Consider the following 17,674-nt stretch of genomic DNA (forward strand, 5'->3'; position numbering starts at 1 on the left):
CCACACACACCCCACACACACACCCCACACACACCCCACACACCACACACACCCCACACACACGCCCCACACACATGCCACACACACACCACACACACCCCACACCCCCCACACACACCACACATACACACAACCACACCACACACCCCACACACACCTCACACACACACCCCACACACACCCCACACATATGCCACACACACACACCCCACACACACTCCACACACACCACACATACACACAACCACACACCACACACACACCCCACATACATACAACCACACCACACACACACCACACACACCCACCCCACATACACCACACATACACGCAACCACACCACACCACACACACACACCCCACACACCCCACATACATATGCCACACACACACACACCACACACACCACACATACACACAACCACACCACACCACACACACACCCCACATACATACAACCACACCACACACACACCACACACCCCACATACACCACACACACCACACATACACACAACCACACCACACCACACACACACCACACACCCCACATACACATAACCACACACACCACACACACCCCACATACACCACACACACACACAACCACACCACACACACACCACACACCCCACATACACATAACCACACACACACCACACACACACCACACACACTACACACACCACACATACGCACCACACCACACACATTATACATACCACACAAACCCCACATACAACCACACACACACACTACACACCCCACATACACACAACCACACACACACCACACACACTACACACACCACACACACACCACACACGCACCCAACATACACACAACCACACCACACACACCCCACATACATATAACCACACTACACACCACACACACACATACATCACATACACTACACCACACCACACACACCGCACACCACATACACCACACATCCCACACTCACACCACACACACCACACACACACAACATGCACTACACACACCACACACCACACACACCACACACACACACCACACACACTACACACACCACACACCACACACACCACACCACACACACCACACACACCACACACACATACCTACCACACACACTCCACACACACCACACCACACAGACACACACACCGTACACACACGTATATTTTTCACCTCATGGAGTTTGATAAAATCACACAAGCCACATGTCTGCCCATGACCCAGCAATTCCACTCCTAGGTATTTACCCAAGAGAAATGGAAATGCCCACACAAAGACCCATATGTGAATGTTCACAGCAGCTTTATTTGTAGTAGGCAAAACCCGGAAACAAATCAAATGGTGAATGGAAAACAAATGTGGCATGTGCATGTAGTGAACTGTTACTCGGCAATAAAAAGGAATGAACTACTCATGCGTCCAACGACATAGTTAAATCTCAAATACATGCTAAGCAAAAAAAGCCAAACCAAACAAAATAAAACACCTGCTGTATGAGTCCATGTCTATGACACTGTAGCGCAGGCAAAACTCATCTTTTCTGACAGAAAGCAGATCAGTGTTTGCCTGAGGCTAGATTCAGGGAAATTAACTATAAAGGGGCCTTAGGGAACTTTCTAGATGATGGAAATGTTCCATATCTAGATTATGGTGGTGGTTACATGCATATATACATTTGTCAAATTCCATTGAACAGTACCCTTAAAATGAGTGCATTTCACTGTATGTAAATTTACCTCATTAAAATTAATTTTTTTTTAGATGGAATCTTGCTCTGTCACCCAGGTTGGAGTGCAGTGGCACGATCTTGGCTCACTGCAACCTCTGCCTCCCTGGTTCAAGCGATTCTCCTGCCTCAGCCTCCCGAGTAGCTGGGATTACAGGCGCCCGCCACCACACCCAGCTAATTTTTGGTATTTTTTCTTTTTTTTAGTAGAGACACTGTTTCACCATGTTGGCCAGGCTGGTCTCGAACTCCTGACCTCAGGTGGTCTGCCTGCCTCAGCCTCCCAAAGTGCTGGGATTACAGGCATGAGCCACCACACCTGGCCTAAAATTAATTTCTAAAGATCGTTTAAAAAGCAGACACCAGCCCCAATCTCAGACCCCTTGAGACAGAATTTCTAGGACAGGGGCCATCCTGCTGGACAGTGGGTGCCAAGAACACCTTGCCCATTTATCTGAGCTCCCTTCTGACTCTGAAATCTGGAGCCCCACCCTCCTGGGTCCAGCTTCGGGACTGCCTGGGTCACGGCCCTCCTCTGGGAAGCCCCTGCAGTGCCCCAGAAGGGATGAAGCTCACAAGGGGTGAGGCAGGCAGCCCATGGGGCAGGAGGGAGCTTGACTGGGCGTGGGGCCTCGTAGAGAGAGGGTAGTGAGGGGTTCCAGTGGGGAACCCCTCCCAGCCTGACCCCCACCACACCTTTCTGACCCCCAGATTTCCAGACAAGGCTCACCCGTTCCAACTCGAGGTGCCAGGGCCAGCTGGAGGTCTACATCAAGTACGGATGGCACATGGTTTGCAGCCAGAGCTGGGGCCGGAGCGCCAACCACTGGGAGGACCCCAATCAAGCGTCAAAAGTCTGCCAGCGACTGAACTGTGGGGTGCCCTTAAGCCTTGGTCCCTTCCTTATCACCGACAGACATCAGAGCCAAATCACCTGCTACGGACGCCTGGGCTCCTTCTCCAACTGCAGCCACAGCGGAAGAGACGTGTGTCGCCCTCTGGGCCTGACCTGCTTAGGTGGGTAACTAGCCAGCCACATGGGCACCCTGGGCCTGGGCGCCAGCCCCGAGGAGACTGCCCAAGGCCTGTGATCTAGGGTCTGAGCCGGCTGGTGGAAGGGGTGGGGGGACCCCAGTTTATAACTACTCCCAAGACACATACCCAGGAGGGAGACTGGAAGGGGCCAGCACCCATCTGTAGGATGGCAATGGAGGACCTAGTTCTGCCAATCACTGACTTCATCAGCGCCTCTGAACCTCCATTCTTCCATCTGTGAAGTGGGGTGGTACTTCCCGCCTCTCAGGAGGCTTACAGACAATGTGTGGGTCAAGCGGACCTGGTGTGCCAAGCGGCGTTCATGCCAGGAGCTCCTGGTCCTCTCAAGGTTGCCAGCTGCCCCCGGCCCTCCCCATACCACCCATTCCTCCCTCACCAGAGTGTCTCATTGCAGAGCCCCAGACGACAACACCTCCACCCACAAGGCCCCCGCCCACCACAACTCCAGAGCCCACAGGTAAGAGGATTCTGAACCCCCCGTAGGGAGTCAGAGCTAGCAAATAAAAACCCAGGATGCCCAGTTACATTTGAATTTCCGATAAAGTGGAAATGTTTAGTATTGATGTGTTCTACGTAATATTTGGGACCCCACCACCTCCCAAGGCCAAGTGTTGGTCAGCAGTTGTCCACAAGTTGGGGCCAAACAGCAAGGAGTGCCCAGGAGCCCTCGGCGCTCAGGCTGGCTCCCCCTCCCGCTCTCTCGTCTCCCAGCTCCTCCCAGGCTGCAGCTGGTGGCACAGGCTGGTGGCCGGCACTGTGCCGGCGTGGTGGAGTTCTACAGCGGCAGCCTGGGGGGTACCATCAGCTTTGAGGCCCAGGACAAGGCCCAGGACAAGACCCACATCCTGGAGAACTTCCTCTGCAGCAGCCTCCAGTGTGGCTCCTTCTTGAAGCATCTGCCAGAGACCGAGGCAGGCAGAGCCCAAGACCCAGGGGAGCTGCGGGAACACCAGCCCTTGCCCGTCCAATGGAAGATCCAGAACTCGAGCTGTACCTCCCTGGGGCATTGCTTCAGGAAAATCAAGCCCCAGAACAGTGGCCAAGTTCTTGCCCTCCTCTGCTCAGGTAAGTGAGACCTGGCCAAGCCCCATGACACCTGCTGCCCTAGGTGGGGTCACAGAGCATGCCAGAAGGTCAGGGAACATACGTGCAGCACGGGGCACTATGGAGAATACAAGGGAAGTGGAGGCCTGGTCTTAGCCTCTAAGAGGTAAGAAGGGTTGGGGTGGGGAGGATGCATCCACACTGAATGCCTTGGTAATCTCGGCAAAGCTACACACCCCAAGCCCAAAGAAACCACTGGCTCAGCTGCCACATGGGGAAGGGGAGTCGGCAGGACTTCCAGGAGGAGGCGAAGTCTTTTCGTGGATTCAGGGGAGAAAAAAATGTCTAGGTAGGAATTGTGGCACGTGCCAAAGATGGGACACTTGGAGGGGTGGGCCTTGCAGGAGGGGCGTTTATAAATCCCAAGGGTTGACATTGCAGCAATGGTGAGAGGTGGGAGGGCCCTAAGGCCCGGGGGTAAGAGCACAGCAGGCAAAGAGAGAAACAGAGACAGCCCCCAGGAGGGCTCTGCAGAGGGTCCTGAGCCGTGCGCTGACAAAGTAAAGAGAATGATGCCGCTGTGTGGTTGAGGGGAGGAGGCAGGTGAGACTGAGTCTGCGAGACCCCAGTGGGCCAAACTAGGATCAATGAAGAAAACTAAAGGCAAGAAACCACAGCTGAAATGAAGGGAGAATCCTCGCAGCACACCTCCCTCTGGAAGTAGCGGGTTCCTATGGTCAGAAGGGTTCTCAGTAAAGTCCAGATTGTACTTACCGAGAGCTTACTTCGTGCAGGGACCGTTCCTGGGCGTTCTAAATTTTCCACATGGCCTTAGGAGGTGGGTGTTATTATTATCATCCCTTTTTACAGTGAGGAGGCTGAGGTTTAGAGAGGCTAAACCTCTTGCCCAGTACTATGGAGCACTTGCTGGGATTTCTGTTCAAGCAGGGTCACTCTAGAGCCTGTTGTCTCAGCCTTGGTGACTCAGTGTGGTCCTGGACCCGCAGCAGCAGGTTAGAAATGCAGGTGCTCAGGCTCCAGCCCAGACCTTCCGAATCAGAATCCACTTTTCAGCAAGGTCCTCAGCGATTTATGTGCACAAATCTAGGAATCACTGCTCGGGGCCACCTGGCTGTCCTGCAAGCACGCCGAGTACCTGGTGTAAATTAGTAAAATGCTGCCCCTCCCCCAGCAGAAGCAGCTCCCAAGGGTCTCTTGGTCTGATGAGGTGAGCAGGGCTGGCTCGCAATCCCACCCGTCCCTCAGCTACTATCCTTCCTGCAGGCTACAACCTGTAAAACCATACCCAGCGTTCTTACCTTTGAAGCTTCTTCTAAATAGATTTACTAGGGCTTTGAAGGTGGATGTTGCTACGGAAACTGGCCAAAGCTGGTGAGATCACAACTCTCTCTAAACTGAGCGTGCGTGGGCCTCAGCTACGGACTCACAGGCCCCACCTTGGCAGGCAGAAATAAATGCGTGCCTCTGTTGAGCCAGGCCCCACTTGCTGAAAGCCTGGCCCTCAGCGTTCAGTGCCTGGACAGCAGGATCTGTCCCAACTGTGAACTGCCAGGACTCAGGGTAGTAGGTCTTTCCAACCCCCGGGCCTCAGTTTACCTCTTCTGAAAAGTCCTTCTTCTTCCCAAAGTGCAGTGGGAGAATGACAGGATGTTTCCAAGTGGGAAGTGGACCCAGGTGGAGCCTATTTCCCACGCTCTTCTCTTACCTCCACCTGGCATGGGGCCGACTCCCTGCTGGTGGCTGCCAACAGGTTCCTTGCAGAAAGCGCCTATGCTGCTGTGTCTCCGGATGGTGCTGGCAGCTGCCCAGAGGCACCAGAGACAGTGCTGGGTCAGGGGAAGAGCCACAGAGGGTACCAGAAGAAGGGAAGGGCAGAAAGGAAGGCTGCCTCTTCTGGTGGTCCCATACAGTGCCTTCCCCTAACCAGGGGGGCCCCATGAAGCAGCGATTTGTCAGTGGCATGGGGCCCCAGGAAGCAGCACAAAGGCTCAGGGCCACATTTGCACCCTCCTTTCCCATTGCTTCCCCTCTCAGGTTTCCAGCCCAAGGTGCAGAGCCGTCTGGTAGGGGGCAGCAGCATCTGTGAAGGCACCGTGGAGGTGCGCCAGGGGGCTCAGTGGGCAGCCCTGTGCGAGAGCTCTTCAGCCAGGAGCTCGCTGCGGTGGGAGGAGGTATGCCGGGAGCAGCAGTGTGGCGGCTTCAACTCCCATCGAGTGCTGGATGCTGATGACCCAACATCCTGGGGGCTCTCTTGTCCCCATGAGAAGCTGTCGCAGTGCTACGAACTTACGGAGAGAAAGTCCTACTGCAAGAAGGTGTTTGTCACATGTGAGTTGGCCACAGCCCACAGTGGGTGGAAGCAGTTACACAACTTTACCTCTAGGACCTGGTCAGGGTGCATGTCTCTAAAGGGCAGCCCTGGGGAGCTAGACAGAGAGTCCCAGAGACCCAGAAAGGATGGAGAGAGGGAAACTGGAGGGCCAGGGAGCAAGAGTACTCAGACAGCAATGGGCATGAACAATAACAGGAGACAGGGCAAGCAACAGGCAGAGATCACTGTCAGGCAGTTGATGAGTCATAGAACTTCTCCTTCTACCTTCTACTTTTGCAAGGTGGAAGCCAGAAAATCAAATGGTAGATAGCACATATTTGCTACATGAATGGTAACTAAATGGCAAGTAAAAAGAGAAATGGATGGATGGATGGATGGATGGATGGATGGATGAGATCAGTGTGCGGGTGTGGGTTTGGATGACGGATCAGTGGGTGATTATGATGTGAGCGGTGGTGTGGGGTGGATGGTGAGGATGGATGAACAGAAGGATGAATGGACAGATGGATGGATGGATGAGTGGGTGAGTGGATGGATGGACAGATGGATGGATGGATGGATGAACAGAAGGATTAATGGACAGATGGATGGATGGATGAGTGGGTGGGTGGATGGATAGATGGATGGATGAACAGAAGGATGAATGGACAGATGGATGGATGGATCAAGAATAGAGGCCCGGCTGGGCACAATGGCTCACACCTGTAATCCCAGCACTTTGGGAGGCTGAGGCGGGTGGATCACGAGGTCAGGAGATTGAGACCATCCTGGCTAACACGGTGAAACCCCGTCTCTACTAAAATACAAAAAATTAGCTGGGCATGGTGGCGGGCGCCTGTAGTCCCAGCTACTTGGGAGGCTGAGGCAGGAGAATGGCGTAAACCCGGGAGGCGGAGCTTGCAGTGAGCCGAGATTGCGCCACTGCACTCAAGCCTGGGCGACAGAGCGAGACTCCGTCTCAAAAAAAAAAAAAAAAAAGAATAGAGGCCCAGCTGGCTATTGGTATAAGATCATATGTTGCTTTATGATAGTATATGATGGCAAGGTGATCACTAACAACTGGAAAATGGTAGAAAATTAAATAACTTATAACAAGTGTGGCAAATGATAGCTAGATGATCAACTGTTAGATGATAAATGGTGGGTGGGTGAGTGGGTAGCAGGGAGTTCTAGAGATGGATGGAGGGACAGTCAAATAGATCACTGCCTTCCGTGCATGCTAGTGATTTCTCGGATGAGCAAGGGTGACTGGTGGAAGCCAGGCAGCCAGCAGCTTCCCTCCCACAGTTTTTCTCCCCAGGGCTGGGACTGACCTAACTCTTCCTGCCTCCCCAGGCCAGGATCCAAATCCGGCAGGCCCAGCCGCAGGCACCGTGGCAAGCATCATCCTGGCCCTGGTGCTCCTGGGGGTGCTGCTGGTCGTGTGCGGCCCCCTTGCCTACAAGAAGCTGGTGAAGAAATGTAGGTGTCGTAGTCCTGAGTGGCTCCATTCCCATGTGCAGAGACTGGAGGGGCTGCACTGGAGTCTCCCAGAGGAGGGGTTGTGCCTCCAGAGAGCTGGGCGTGCAGGGCACCTCTGCTTCGCCCCCCAGCCTTCCCTTCTCCTGCCCATTAGCCATTTTCTGCCCCAAGTAACAGAAACAGAAAGTAAACAAAATTGCAATTGCCAATGTGTCCATCTCTGGCACCCAGCTGAGACCCACTCCAGGCCAGGGGTGTGGCCATTCCCAAGGCTGTGGCAGGCCCAGAGGGTGTTCAGCACAGCCTTTGATGGCAGGAGACACACATCCCAGGCCTAGCCCCACCACTTACCACTGCCCGGGATGCTGATTGGGACACTTCCTCTCTCCAACCCTCAGTTTCTTCATCTACCAAATGGGCGATCACACACCTTGTGAACGTGGCGGGTTGTTCTCCTTGCCTTGCAGAACTTAAGAGGAAATTATTCAGACAGAGAAGTGAGAGGGGAGAGATTGGGAACAGAAGGCTCAGCAGGGCAGTGTTGGGTCCTAGTGCCTGCCCAGGTCTAGTTCTAAACGCCTGTGGTCTTTTCTCCTGGGGAGCCAGCCACCTCTACACCATCCTTGGCCTCTCTTTTGGCACATGATGGCTCCAATTCCCTTCCCGAGCAAGTTAGGAAACCGAGGTTGACGAGAGACTCCAGGGGGCAGAGCCCAGCAGCCCTGCCCTCAGCTGCACCTGCTGCCACCATCTCCCTCCCAGGCCCTGCCCCGTCCCCACCCCTGCCTACCCCCACGCCCACCTTCCCCCACCACTCTGATGCGCCTTTCCTGTCTCTTGCCCAGTCCGCCAGAAGAAGCAGCGCCAGTGGATTGGCCCAACGGGAATGAATCAGAACAGTAAGTGTCCCCGGAGGCAGGAGCCTCCCTCAGGTGCTGGACAGAGACCATGGAGGCAGAGTCGAGGCTCTCTGCTGACCACAGACGGAGCCTGTGGCTGCTTGAAGCCTCTGATCTCCACGGTGCTTGTCTGACGTGTGACTGTGGCCAACAGACGTCCCCACACCAGGGAGGGCGGAGGCTTCTTGATGGGCAGATGGCTGAGCGGTTTCTACCACTGAAGCCTCAGAGTGTAGAAACATCTCATGGTATCCTTTCTGTGCCTCGCCTCATCTCTAGGGTCCCCAACAGCATTTGCCTCCTCCAGCAGTATTCCCCAACACAGTGGCCAGTGGATGTTAACAGGCAGCACTCACAAAGGAGACCTCCCTGATCAACAGATCTGGAAAACCATGAGTTAGGCACAGCTAAGCATGGCTATTTCAGGACTTATCAGAACCTTAATGGGCATTTTTGTATTGCCCATCTCCAAAGCAAGGATCCATTAAGAAGGGCTGTCCAAGCTATTTTTATCATGGAACAACTTACAGGGCCAGTATTAGGACATTTTGGTGCAGCCAGCCCAACACCATCCCTGGTCTTCATCCTCCCTCCTTCCAGCCACAGCCAGAGACACCCTAATGGATGGAGACATGGTGCTCTTCCTGCCTCCCCTTCCACCTTCTTCCTCCTTCCCAAGTCCAGGGCCAAATCCTTCAAGAAGGCTCTGTGTTGCCCAGCCTTGCTTAATAACATACAGACCCTCAGTTCCTGGATGGCAGGGAGCATATCTGTCCTATGACCTGTGCTCCAGTCTCCTGCTTGGCAAATGCTTGATGACTGACTCACGGAAGGCCCCACCCCGCCAGTCAGATTGCTGGTTCCCAAACCAGCTCTCAAAGTCTGCTGCTGACCCTGCTAGCATGAACCTCCCAGGAAGAGAGGAGAGGGGGAGGCACTGAAGGGGCTGTGAGTGCCTTTGCCCTCTCCCCACCACATCACGGGAATAGGAGATTAACGTTCTGGGCACCTGCTGGGGAAGGAGGCGGAGGACACAGCCACAAGTCTAATGACACTGTCTCCTACCATCTACCCAGTGTCTTTCCATCGCAACCACACAGCGACCATCCGGTCCCATGTTGAGAACCCCACAGCCTCCCATGTGGATAACGAATACAGCCAACCTCCCAGGAACTCCCGCCTGTCAGCGTATCCAGGTAAGCACCAGTGGGTGTTCCTAGGCACGCAGACAGGGCTGGAGCAGGCTGCCAAGGCAGGTCACGTGATGCCCTTGAAGGTGGGGTGATGGCCCAAAGAGAGAAGGGAGACCCTGGGGTGCAGGGGGATCAAACGTTGCTGGATGCAGCAGGGGTGCGGAAGGGATGTAGCCTTTACAGGCCCCAGCTGTCCTGTTTGAGACCACGAACTACTCATTTGAAGAGAAAAATGCACTCAGAAAGCCATCAACCCCAGCCTTGCTGTGACCTAATGGGCCTGTTTCGCTGCAGGGCCTTGAGGGGCCTGGATGGTAAATGAGGCCCCTTGGATTCCTCCGGGCCAGAAGAGAGCCATTAAGTGGACTGCAGGAGCGCTGCACTAAAGCCTCCCTGACTGGCCGTTACCAATTAAGCCCCAGGGAGCCTGGAGTTCAGCATCATTAGTGAACATTTGGCTGATTTGATCAAAACAGATACCGGGCTGTCACCGGCTCATAAAGCCCCTGTGATCTTCCAACCCGCTGTGGGCAGCGGCTCTAGGACCCAAGGGGCTCTGTGGAGTCACAAACCCTCTGCAAACAGCGTCCTTTCTTTCCCCAGCTCTGGAAGGAGCTCTGCATCGCTCCTCCACACAGCCTGACAACTCCTCCGACAGTGACTACGACCTGCATGGGGCCCAGAGGCTGTAACGGTGAGCCTGTCTCCAGCCTGACCCCAGCACCCCGGGGTCCCCCACCATCCTGGGGGTGAGCAGCAGCCACTCAGTGCCTCCCCTCGGTCCTACCCTGCCCATACATGAATAGGGGACCCCCAGCATCTTGATTCTTGTAAAGGGAAAGACAAATGTCAGTTGTTTAGGTTATACGAGCTGGTTTGACAACTAGAGCAGAGGAATCATGGACCTTAACAATCAACTTTTAAACTCCATGCGGAAGGCCACACAGGCAGAGTCCCTAAGAGCTCCGTGATGTAATCACACCCCTCTAGAGCTGCCAACCTGCCAGCGGGGAGGAGGAGCCCCCGGCTCAGGACAGCAGCCATTCCCAAGATGGAGCCCAAAGCATGGGTCCTGTCCCCCACCTCCCTGCATCACCTCTGCAGTGTCTTCGTCTAACACGTTTCCTTCTCACCCCACAGAACTGGGATCCAGGAGCAAAAAGCCAAGAGCCAGACCTGCTTGTCCTGAGAAAATTGTCTGCTCTTCACTTGAAATGATGTCCCTATTTCTACCCTGGCCAGAACATGGACAGAGGCCAAGAGCCTTCCAGACAGGAAGTGGCAGGTGCTGCTCCGAGTGGCAGGCCAGCTCACACTGCTGCGCAACAGCTTGGCCACCCCTCCACGCGTGGAAGCTGTGGTGGGCAGAGCCCCAAAAGGCTGCCTCTAACAGCCTTCCAGCTAGAGACTCGGGCGTGTCTGAAGGGGGCCCCCTTTCCCTGCCCGCTGGGGAGTGGCGCCTGAGTGAAATCAGCTTTCTTCTCAGACTCTGTCCCTGGTAAGCAGTGACAAGGAAGCTCATAGCTGGGCGAGTGCATATTGAATAGTTCTTTGTAAGTAGTGCTTTTCCTCCTTCCTGACAACTCAAGCGCTCCGGCCTCTTCTGTGCAGCCTCCACCCCTGCGGATCCCTCAGGGGAGGCACAAGAAGAGGACTCCCGGGGACCTCTGCAGCCGTGGTGGTCAGAGGCTGCTCACCTGAGCACAAAGACAGCTCAGCACGTTCACCGCAGCTGCCAGCCAGGGTCACCCACAGCCTCACCCCACTCTCTCCGTCTTGCGACTCCCCTCCCCAACCCCCTCATCTAAAGACACCTTCCTCTCCAGAGAGCAGGGACCACCAGCTGTCAAGCCCACAGGGCACCAGTGCCAGCCAGGGCCCTGCACAAAGGGATGCCTAGTAAACCTTAACCAACTTGGTTTTTTGCTTCACCCAGCAATTAAACGTCCCAGGCTGAGGTAGTATCAGCCCATCACAGTTCATCTTCTAACCCAAGAGTCAGAGATGGGGCTGGACATGTTCCTTTGGTTTAAATAACTCCCTTGACTAAAACAGACTCCTCTAGTACTTAGAGATCTTGGACATACACCTAATCCAGTGGGACCTCGGCTTCCTTAACTACAAGTGAGAAGGGGAGGTCTACCCAGGAGCCTCGGGTCTGATCAAGGGAGATGCCATGCGGAGGTCACTGCGGTGGCTCCCTAAGAAGGTGAAGCAATGTGGGAACACATTTTGAGGACGGGGCCTTTCTCCACACCATTTGATGCTGTATCTTGTGGGAGCATAGGCATCAATGGTCCAAGCCACAGAATCTAAGTCTGGAAGAGCAAAGGCAAGTTAACTAGGACATGAGGTGGGGTAATCCCAGAATCTGCTCGGCTTTCTACCCACCACCACCACCTTCCAACCAGGCCTTGCCTTCTGAGAGCCGCCATGGCCAAGCCCAGGTCATAGATCTTCCCCTGACCATGCTGGGAATCCAGAAACAGGGGCCCCATTTTTCTTCCCACATCTGGTGGAGGTGAGGGGGCTCCTCAAAAGGGAACTGAGAGGCTGCCCTTAGGGAGGGCAAAGGATCTGGGGCAGTGTCTCCCATCAGTGCCTTTTTAAATAAAAGCTCTTTCATCTATAGTTTGGCCACCATATAGTGGCCTCAAAGCAACCATGGCCTACTTAAAAACCAAACCAAAAATAAAGAGTTTAGTCAAGGAGAAATGAGTCTTTAGAAAACTGTTTTTCAAGGGGTGGCTGACTTGGATGATGCATTTCAAAAAGATGTTTGGTGATGCGATGGAATAGAAGCATTTTAGTCTTCAAGGTGTCATTGTTGAGTTCCTGCCTTGGCTAGTGAAGGCAGCCCACTGCTCCCCAGCCAGTGCTCAGGGGCTGCTGTCCATTTCCCCCGGCTGTGGAGGACACACTTCCGTGACCCGGACAACCTCCTCATTCCTGCATCCCAGCAACCTGCTAGAGCAGGGCCACCCCTTCCACTCACCTGTGTGTCTCTCAAACCCTGCCCATTCCCTAAAGTAAATTATGTTCCTGGGTAAATCATGTGACCTGGCCAATGAGTGTTTGGGCGTGCAACCCCTGATTCTAGCACATTAGGTTCACATCATCACGTGGCCGGGCATGGTGGCTCATGCCTGTAATCCCAGCACTTTGGGAGGTCAATGTAGAAGGATTGCTTGAAGCCAGGAGTTCCAGACCAGCCTAGGCAATAAAGTGAGACCCCATCTCTACCAAAAAGAAAGTTGTCAATTCACTGAGCATGGAGGCACATGCCTGTAATCCGTTATTCAGGAGTCTGGTGCAGGAGGATCACTTGAGGCCAGGAGTGAGGCTGCAGTGAGCCATGATCTTGCCATTGCACTCCAGCCTGGGCAACAGGCTTTTTTTTTTTAAATATACAAATAATTAGCCAGGCATGGTGGCACACACCTGTAATCCCAGCTACTCAAGAGGCTGAGGCAGGAGAATCGCTTGAACCTGGGAGATGGAGGTTGCAGTGAGCCAAGATGGCGCCAATACACTCCAGCCTGGGAGCCAGATGAGTGAGATTCTCTCAAAAAAAAAGAAAAAAAAAGTTATCTTGCACCCAGGGATCTGGGAGTACGGAGAAGAAGAGAGAGCTGTAAGGACGTGACATTCATATGGCCTCACCACATCCAGCAGAGCAGTGTCCTAAGCTAGGAATCTAGAGACTCTAAATTTGATGCTTAGGGTCTGTCCCCCTGCAGCGGGAGGCCCACTGTAGTCTGGTGAAAGGCAGCCAGTGATCTCCCAGGGATGCAGGGAGGGAGGCGCGAGGAGCGCCCGTGTGTGCTGCCCTCTGAGGGAGGTGGCCAGGGAGAGCAGGAGGCAAAGAGCACAGGGTGGGACACGCGGGCTGACCAGCTGAGGCAGCTCATGACGGTCCTTTCTTAGAAAGTCGGCCCCTCCATGTCCCCTGCCACCACTCTGGCACCAACCCAAGGCAAGTGACCTATGTGCCTAGAGGGAGATTTGCAGCCTCTTCCTACAAAGCCAAATTGCTTCCAGCTGTCCCTGATGTCCTGTGTCCTCAGCCTTGGACACCTGCAAGGCAAGGCCAGAGTTCAACTGGGGGTGAAAGGCGGTAAACATTTGACCTGAGCCCAGCGACTCTCAACTCTGTCCTCGGGAGGCACTTCTGGCACCACCAAGGCAGTGGGGAGGAGCCCCTGCAGCCTCTGAAACCCAACCGACCCAGTCCAAGTCCCATCTCCTCCCAAGGCTGTGCAACACGTTCACCGAACCACCCGCCCTGTGGTTTCCTCCCATTTAAACTGGGGATGAAAGGGCTGTTGCGAAGACTCCAGGAGATAATGCGCCTCAAAGCACAGCACAGCCTGCAGCCCTGCTGAGTATTTAACACTAACGATTCAGGGCATCTCTAGGCATCCTCCGCAGGCGGCCACCTCTGTCACCTTGCAGGGAAGGAGAGGCGGAGGGCTGACTTGAGGGACTGTTAGAAGTCCGGTCTAAGGACTCCCTCGAAGCTGCCCTTCCTGCTGAGCTGGACGCCCTCCCCAGCCGCGGGATAGGCAGCTCAGCAGCAGAGCTCAGGGCGACGCTGGGGAGGGAGGCAGGCTGGGCCAAGGCCTAGACCGTTGGTGCCGCAGCCAGTTTAGCGGCCCGCTGTCCCTCTGAGCACATCCTGCAAGCCCAGGGTAGAATTAGATGAGTCTCGGACAGGCTGACATACCGACGTCCCGCCACTCCGGCAGGTGGCAGGATCACGGCACCTCCCGAGCGGGCTGAGGACCAGACGCCCCCTCGTGGCATCCTGTGGCCTTGCACGCCATTGCTCTCGGTCCAGGACAAGGCAAAACGCAGGCTCCAACAGGAAAACCGCTAAGAAGGAAAGTGGAAGAGCGGGAGAGGGAAGGTAAATGCTCCCAGGGCCAGCCCTGGGGTGAGCAGGCAGGGGAGGGCTGACATCCAGAAGGATGGGGCTTTGGGACGTGAATCACAGAGGCCCCTCCAGAGAGCACGATCTGAAGGCCGCAGAAGAAATCAAAGCACCCACGTGCAGCCACGTCTTCACTCAAACCCACCACCACACTACATGTGACTCATCAAAGTTTATTATGGCAATTAATTACATAAACATACGGGCGGTCGGTCTTCCAGCTCAGAAGCACTCAAACCAGTAGAGTCCATTAGTGATTTCTCTTTATAAATAACTTAGGAGAAGCAAGCACATTTGGTAAAGAACCGGCACCGCTGACCGAACGTCACGCAGATGGCACATAGGCCGGGGAGGGGCAGGCACCAGAAGGTCAAGGTCCCTCCTTGGCCCCAGCAGCCCCGGGCCCACCAGACGCTGGGTCCTCAGGTAGTGGACATGTCAAGGCACGTACAACTTCCTAAGCAATAGCAGCTCCAGGCTCTTTCCTGAGACCTGGTTTACCTCTGGAACAACCAAGTTAACACTCATCACACCCCTTTGTCTATTGTCTTCATTCTTATTACTGAACATGCCCCAAACCCCACAGTGCAGGGGGCTGCATATTAAACAGAGCCATAATCCCCACCCTTTACATTCTGAAGACAGCGAGGTGCGAAAAAACTGCCCCTAATGTAGTGATGGTGTTTTTTAAAAAGCACCATTTGGGAAGTTACGTTAGGGCCTCTTTTGATGCCTTAGGATGGACACTGGGGGTGAGAGGATTACATCAAAGGAGTGAGGGGAAGGGGAGGGAAAGGGAGGTGGCTGCTTGTGAATGAGATTCAAGGCACTAAAGGAGTGGATGGATGCGTGGGCCTCGGGCAAAGTCACCCTAAAGTGGGGGGTCCCAGAGGAGAGAAGGGTGGCTGGGGAGGTGACCTGGCCCTCCACTCCTAAACGAGCCCCAATGTGACCACAATCTCCAGGGCTAGAGCTGCTCCCTTCCCTCTGGCCAGAGGACCCAAGGCAGCCCCCTGGGTTCTCCAAATAGTGGAAGCAAGGTCTGGGGACAATCTTCACGACCCCCAGCCTTCTTGCTGCGCTGGCGCTGCCACCACTCAAACAGGACACAGGTCAAGCTTGTCTGACATCAGGTACTGGAGTTAAATTATGGCTTTATAGGACTCAAACCTGTTGTTTTTCCCAACTCTGTTCTCTCCCTCCAATCTAACCCCTGCCACAGTGCGTGGGCAGGCTAGCCTTGAATGGACTGCACAGACACCAACAGCTGCATCCCTTGGCATGGGGCTCCACGTCAAATACGCCAAACCCCAGGGGAGACGGAGGGGCTGGAGACCCGGGGCCTCCTCATTGAGATAATTCTGCACTGGGTTCAGACGGCCCTGAGCGCAGCCGCAAGTAGATGCTCATAAATGTGCGCACACGCTCACTCACACAGACACCGGCGAGAGGTGCCGGACTCCAGCCTGGCTAGCACCGCTGCAGCCAGGCACTGAAAGTAGGGGCTTCTAGGAGGACCTGCAGCCAGAAGGCCAGCAAGTGCCGTGACCAGTCACACTGCCCAGTGCCTTGTCCCTCCAAGGCCTCTGGGTGCCAACGCAAGTCCACAGGGAGCACCAACGCCACTTCCAGTTGACCCTCGAATCTCGGCGATGGCTGGGCCAAAGGTTGAGCGTGGGTGGGACTAGGGAGGGGCCAAAGGCCAGGAGTATGTCTAATACCCAGGCCAGACAGGCCCCGGAGGCGGTGGAAACCCATAGGGAGGGGCGGGCCCGGGGGGATAAGGGGGCTGCGGGGGCACTGAGGGCTGGGGCTGGCCTGGGAAGCTGGGGAGCTGGGGCTGTATTGGGTAGGGAGGTTTTCCTCCTGTTGCAGGGTACGGAGACTGTTGAGGATAACCAGGACTGGGGGCCCTGCCTCCCACCAAGGGGTACCCAGGCCCAGAGGCGCCAGTCGGGGTCCCAGGATAGCCCGGCCGGGGCGGCGTGCTCCTCTGTGGGGACCAGGAGTAACCCGCAGCACCCCTGGGTCCAGGCTGGGCTGCCGGGTAAGTGGGGCCCAGAGGCCCGCTGTAGAAGGAGGGCTGGGACACCACCGGGAAAGGGGCCGGTGGCAGGGCTCCATGGGCAGTGGGGCCCACAGGCAGGCTGGGGGACGGGCTGTAGGGCAAAGGGTAGGGAGGCATGGCTGATGGGGGCTGCGGCTGCTCTTCAACCACAGGGGCGTTGCCTGGGGCACTGGGCGCGCCGGGGGTGGCGGGCGGGGTGGGGGGGCATCGCCGGCCAGCTCCTGGGAAGCCCTGGGCTTCCTCACCACTTCCTGGAGCTTTTCCACGCGAACCCGGCGCAGGTGGGACAGCATCCTCATGGAGGAAAAATTCTCCAGGAACGTTTCCAGGGGCACCTCGCCCTCCAGGAACTTCTCGGCCATGGCCTGGAAGACATAAGGTCCAGTGACAACAGGGGCCAGCTGGGATCAAGGTCTCTTGTTTTTCCCCAGGGTCCAAATTCAGCTACAGCCCTCCCACCTCACGCTGCCTCGGGCACCCCCTCCTCCTCCCTGGCCATATGCCCCTTCTCACAGCTGACGTATGGTATATGCACTGTCTCCCTCACTAGAATGTCAGTCCCTTGAGGGCGAGAACTGTCTCTGTCATGGTCACCTCTGTCCTGGCACCCTGGCATCAGGTCAGGCCCACAGTGGCCACTGTATTTATGTACTGAACACCTGGCGGAGCACTAGCCCCGGGACTGGGAGGGCCTGGAAGCTTCTTCCACCCAAAGTGGACAGCACCAGTTTGCCCACAGAGGATGAAGAGGTGGCCCGGAGGGAAGCAGGAAGCAAGGAGAGCAGAGTGGGGGGCTGGCCTCAGCCCCTGGGGGCCTCCTGCGGTGCTGCCCTCTCATCCAGGGCTGCAAGGTGCCCTTGTCCACTATCACTTGTTTCTGCTTCAGCTAGTGGGACTGAGTTCCTGTTATTTGTACCCAAAAGGCCTCCCCAGGACTA

General features: G+C 55.4%; 2 protein-coding genes and 1 pseudogene across 3 annotated transcripts in view; 1 reads left to right on the plus strand and 2 right to left on the minus strand.

The window, feature by feature from the left end:
• CD5 (CD5 molecule) overlaps nt 1-12,450 on the plus strand; it is a 28,068-nt gene extending 15,618 nt beyond the window's left edge. The window contains exons 3-11 of the mRNA XM_017870768.1: nt 2,441-2,746; nt 3,180-3,242; nt 3,497-3,850; nt 5,885-6,178; nt 7,518-7,643; nt 8,489-8,542; nt 9,619-9,738; nt 10,339-10,429; nt 10,876-12,450. Of these exons, the coding sequence (XP_017726257.1) occupies nt 2,441-2,746; nt 3,180-3,242; nt 3,497-3,850; nt 5,885-6,178; nt 7,518-7,643; nt 8,489-8,542; nt 9,619-9,738; nt 10,339-10,427 (1,406 nt within the window). The 3' untranslated portion in view covers nt 10,428-10,429; nt 10,876-12,450. The remainder of the gene's footprint in view (nt 1-2,440; nt 2,747-3,179; nt 3,243-3,496; nt 3,851-5,884; nt 6,179-7,517; nt 7,644-8,488; nt 8,543-9,618; nt 9,739-10,338; nt 10,430-10,875) is intronic.
• Nucleotides 12,451-14,825: 2,375 nt separating this feature from the next.
• Nucleotides 14,826-15,781, minus strand: LOC108528772 (uncharacterized; annotated as a pseudogene). The gene has a single exon (XR_001885296.1). The product of XR_001885296.1 is annotated as an uncharacterized LOC108528772 (transcript).
• VPS37C (VPS37C subunit of ESCRT-I) overlaps nt 14,826-17,674 on the minus strand; it is a 31,462-nt gene continuing 28,613 nt past the window's right edge. Inside the window, 2 exon segments of the mRNA XM_017870769.1 lie at nt 14,826-16,891; nt 16,894-17,101. Of these exon segments, the coding sequence (XP_017726258.1) occupies nt 16,383-16,891; nt 16,894-17,101 (717 nt within the window). The 3' untranslated portion in view covers nt 14,826-16,382.

Source organism: Rhinopithecus bieti, unplaced genomic scaffold (assembly GCF_001698545.2).
Source record: "Rhinopithecus bieti isolate Rb0 unplaced genomic scaffold, ASM169854v2 scaffold_6149, whole genome shotgun sequence".
NCBI lineage: Eukaryota > Metazoa > Chordata > Mammalia > Primates > Cercopithecidae > Rhinopithecus > Rhinopithecus bieti.